This window comes from Tamandua tetradactyla, chromosome 20, assembly GCF_023851605.1.
Source record: "Tamandua tetradactyla isolate mTamTet1 chromosome 20, mTamTet1.pri, whole genome shotgun sequence".
Classification (NCBI taxonomy): Eukaryota; Metazoa; Chordata; class Mammalia; order Pilosa; family Myrmecophagidae; genus Tamandua; species Tamandua tetradactyla.
Window position 1 is genome coordinate 4,766,980 of NC_135346.1, and position 2,692 is coordinate 4,769,671.

At 38.4% G+C, this 2,692-nt stretch overlaps 1 protein-coding gene across 1 annotated transcript; it reads left to right on the top strand.

Moving 5' to 3' along the window:
- The first annotated feature begins 750 nt into the window (after positions 1-750).
- On the top strand, positions 751-2,437 carry LOC143664791 (olfactory receptor 2T10-like). The gene is made up of 2 exons (XM_077138170.1): positions 751-1,674; positions 2,225-2,437. Exons 1-2 carry the CDS (start codon positions 766-768, stop codon positions 2,435-2,437), a joined length of 1,122 nt encoding a protein of 373 aa, XP_076994285.1. The 5' UTR covers positions 751-765.
- Positions 2,438-2,692: the final 255 nt, after the last annotated feature.

A 2,692-nucleotide genomic window follows, 5' to 3' on the forward strand; every position in this document is an offset into this window, starting at 1 on the left:
GTAAATATTTGTCAATCTCATGTATAAAATTTGTTTAGAATTATTATTTGTATAAGTGTTGTTTTAATATTTAGGGAACTAATGCTGAATATATTCATATATTTAAGATATTGATCATTAATAGAAGCCTAAGTAGTACTATACTATTCAGAAAAAATGGCTTTTGAAGGTCAAAGCTATAGCAATGGCTATAACACTGATAATTAGCCCTGAAAAGTCACTTGAGAAAATTCTGGCAATATGGGCATATGTACTGTATGATACTAGCAACCCCACATATCATAGATATGAACACTGCAAGTAAAATTAACAAAAAAATGATAACTATATGAGTGGTTTGAAATCACTGTGATCCTCTCTAGGAAGTATTATAACTTCAGCTATATTAAAACTTTCATTGAATATATAAATATTACACTTTATATATGAGTTGGAGAATCCAATTCATGTTCTAACATACTGCCTTTTTTTCAGGGCAAATTTCTGTTCTGATGCTACAAATAAACTCTTGAAGCATGCGTTCACTCCAATGGTAAAAAAAAATAACCATGTTAACCGTGTATGAAGATAAATATTTATAATGTGTACATATATGTACGTGTGTGCATATACACATATACGTAAATGTGTGTATTATATACATGAAATCATGGAAACATTTCATGTGGTGTGTACATTTCATGTATATGTGCATATTTGTATATAGATTTAATAAAGTTTCATTTTTTTCATCTAGGTAAAGTCATTCTGATCAATCACCCAAAAATGTGGCTCGCCAATCAAACCCTGGGTGATAATTTTTTCCTATTGGGAATCTTCAGTCAAAGCTCACACCCTGGCCTACTCTGCTCTCTCATCTTCAGTTTATTTTTGATGGCTGTGACTGGGAATAGCATCTTGATCCTTCTGATTCACATAGAGCCCTGTCTGCATACTCCCATGTACTTCTTCATCAACCAGCTCTCCCTCATGGACCTGATGTACATTTCTGTTACTGTTCCCAAAATGCTGGTGAACCAGCTGGTCAAAGTAAGGGCCATCTCCGTCCTTGGATGTGGGACCCAGATGTTCTTTTACCTACTGTTGGGGGGGGCAGAGTGCTGCCTTTTGGGGGCCATGGCCTATGACCGGTATGTGGCCATCTGTCATCCACTCCGCTACTCAGTCCTCATGAATTACAGGGTCTGTATCCTCCTGACAGCTGGCTGCTGGCTAGTTGGTTCTGTAGATGGCCTCATGCTCACTCCCATCACCATGACTTTACCCTTCTGTGGATCCCGGGAGATTCGTCACTTCTTCTGTGAGGTCCCTGCCCTGTTGAAGCTCTCTTGTTTGAACACCTCACTCTATGAGATCTTTATGTATTTCTGCTGTGTCATCATGCTTCTCATCCCTGTGACAATCATTTCAGGCTCTTACTACTTCATCATCCTCACCATCCACAGGATGAAATCAACAGAGGGCAGGAAGAAGGCCTTTGCCACCTGCTCGTCCCACATTACAGTTGTCATCCTGTTCTATGGGGCCACCATCTACAACTACATGCTTCCCAGCTCCTACCACACCCCTGAGAAGGACATGATGGTGTCCTTCTTCTACACCATCCTTACTCCTGTGCTGAACCCTATGATTTACAGTCTCAGGAATAAAGATGTAACAGGGGCTCTGAAGAAAGTGCTGAGAGCAGGGAAGGTTTTATACTAATTTAGAAGGGATCCAAGTTCTCTCTCAATTATTGACTCCATCTTCACTTTTGGTGCCATTCCATGGACCAACCAGTATCTCCAGGTGAGATCTGACTCTCTGAGTTGGACTTGAGGAGACTTTAGGCTAATTTTTCTCCATTGGATACTCATTTTCTCATCTTTAGATTATGCTTATATATGCCCCTTTACTTATAACATTAATTTTCATACCATCCTCTTGAATCAATGACCTTTTGCAGATTAAAGTTAAGAAATGTGAAAATAAATCTCGGTTAATGATCCTTGCGCACTCTCCATCACAGCTGTTTAGACAGCATCATGGACTCCTTGATGATTATGAAATAATGATAACCATATTCTGATTGGTTACTGAACATTCATTCTGTGCTAAGCACGTTTCATTCACTACATCATTTGTTTCTCTGTGGGGGAGGCCAAGATTGCTCTTATTTTTCAGATAAGCAAAAAGGGATCAAGGTTTGCCATTGATGCACTGCTCTATGCTTGGGCTCACCCAGGCTCTGGGTCAGTTTAGACACAGGAAATTTGCCTTCAGAATTTATGTATTGGGACCAGCTTGTTTACTAATAAGAATTCCCAACATTTGGGACAAACTTAAGGATTCAGGATCTCAGCCAACACAAATTTACAACTTTGTTTCTTCTTCCATCAATATTTCAGGAAATGTGTCTTCAAATACACTCTGTTTTTCTATGAGCACAGCCTCTTAACAATTCTCAATATTACACTAGAGAAATGGACTATCTGGAAGCACACTTTTGCAGAATTGTGTTGATTTATAGATAGTTCTCATATTCTTCCTGTTCAAGCCAATGGTGTCAAATGTACATTTGTTTAGAATATTATTTCAGATAAAGATTTTATATAGCTCTATGGGTAAGTCTTCATTCATTTATTTAACCAATAATAACAATGGTTCAGTAGTGTGCTTGTTATGCACTGGCACTACATGTAGGGCACTTTTA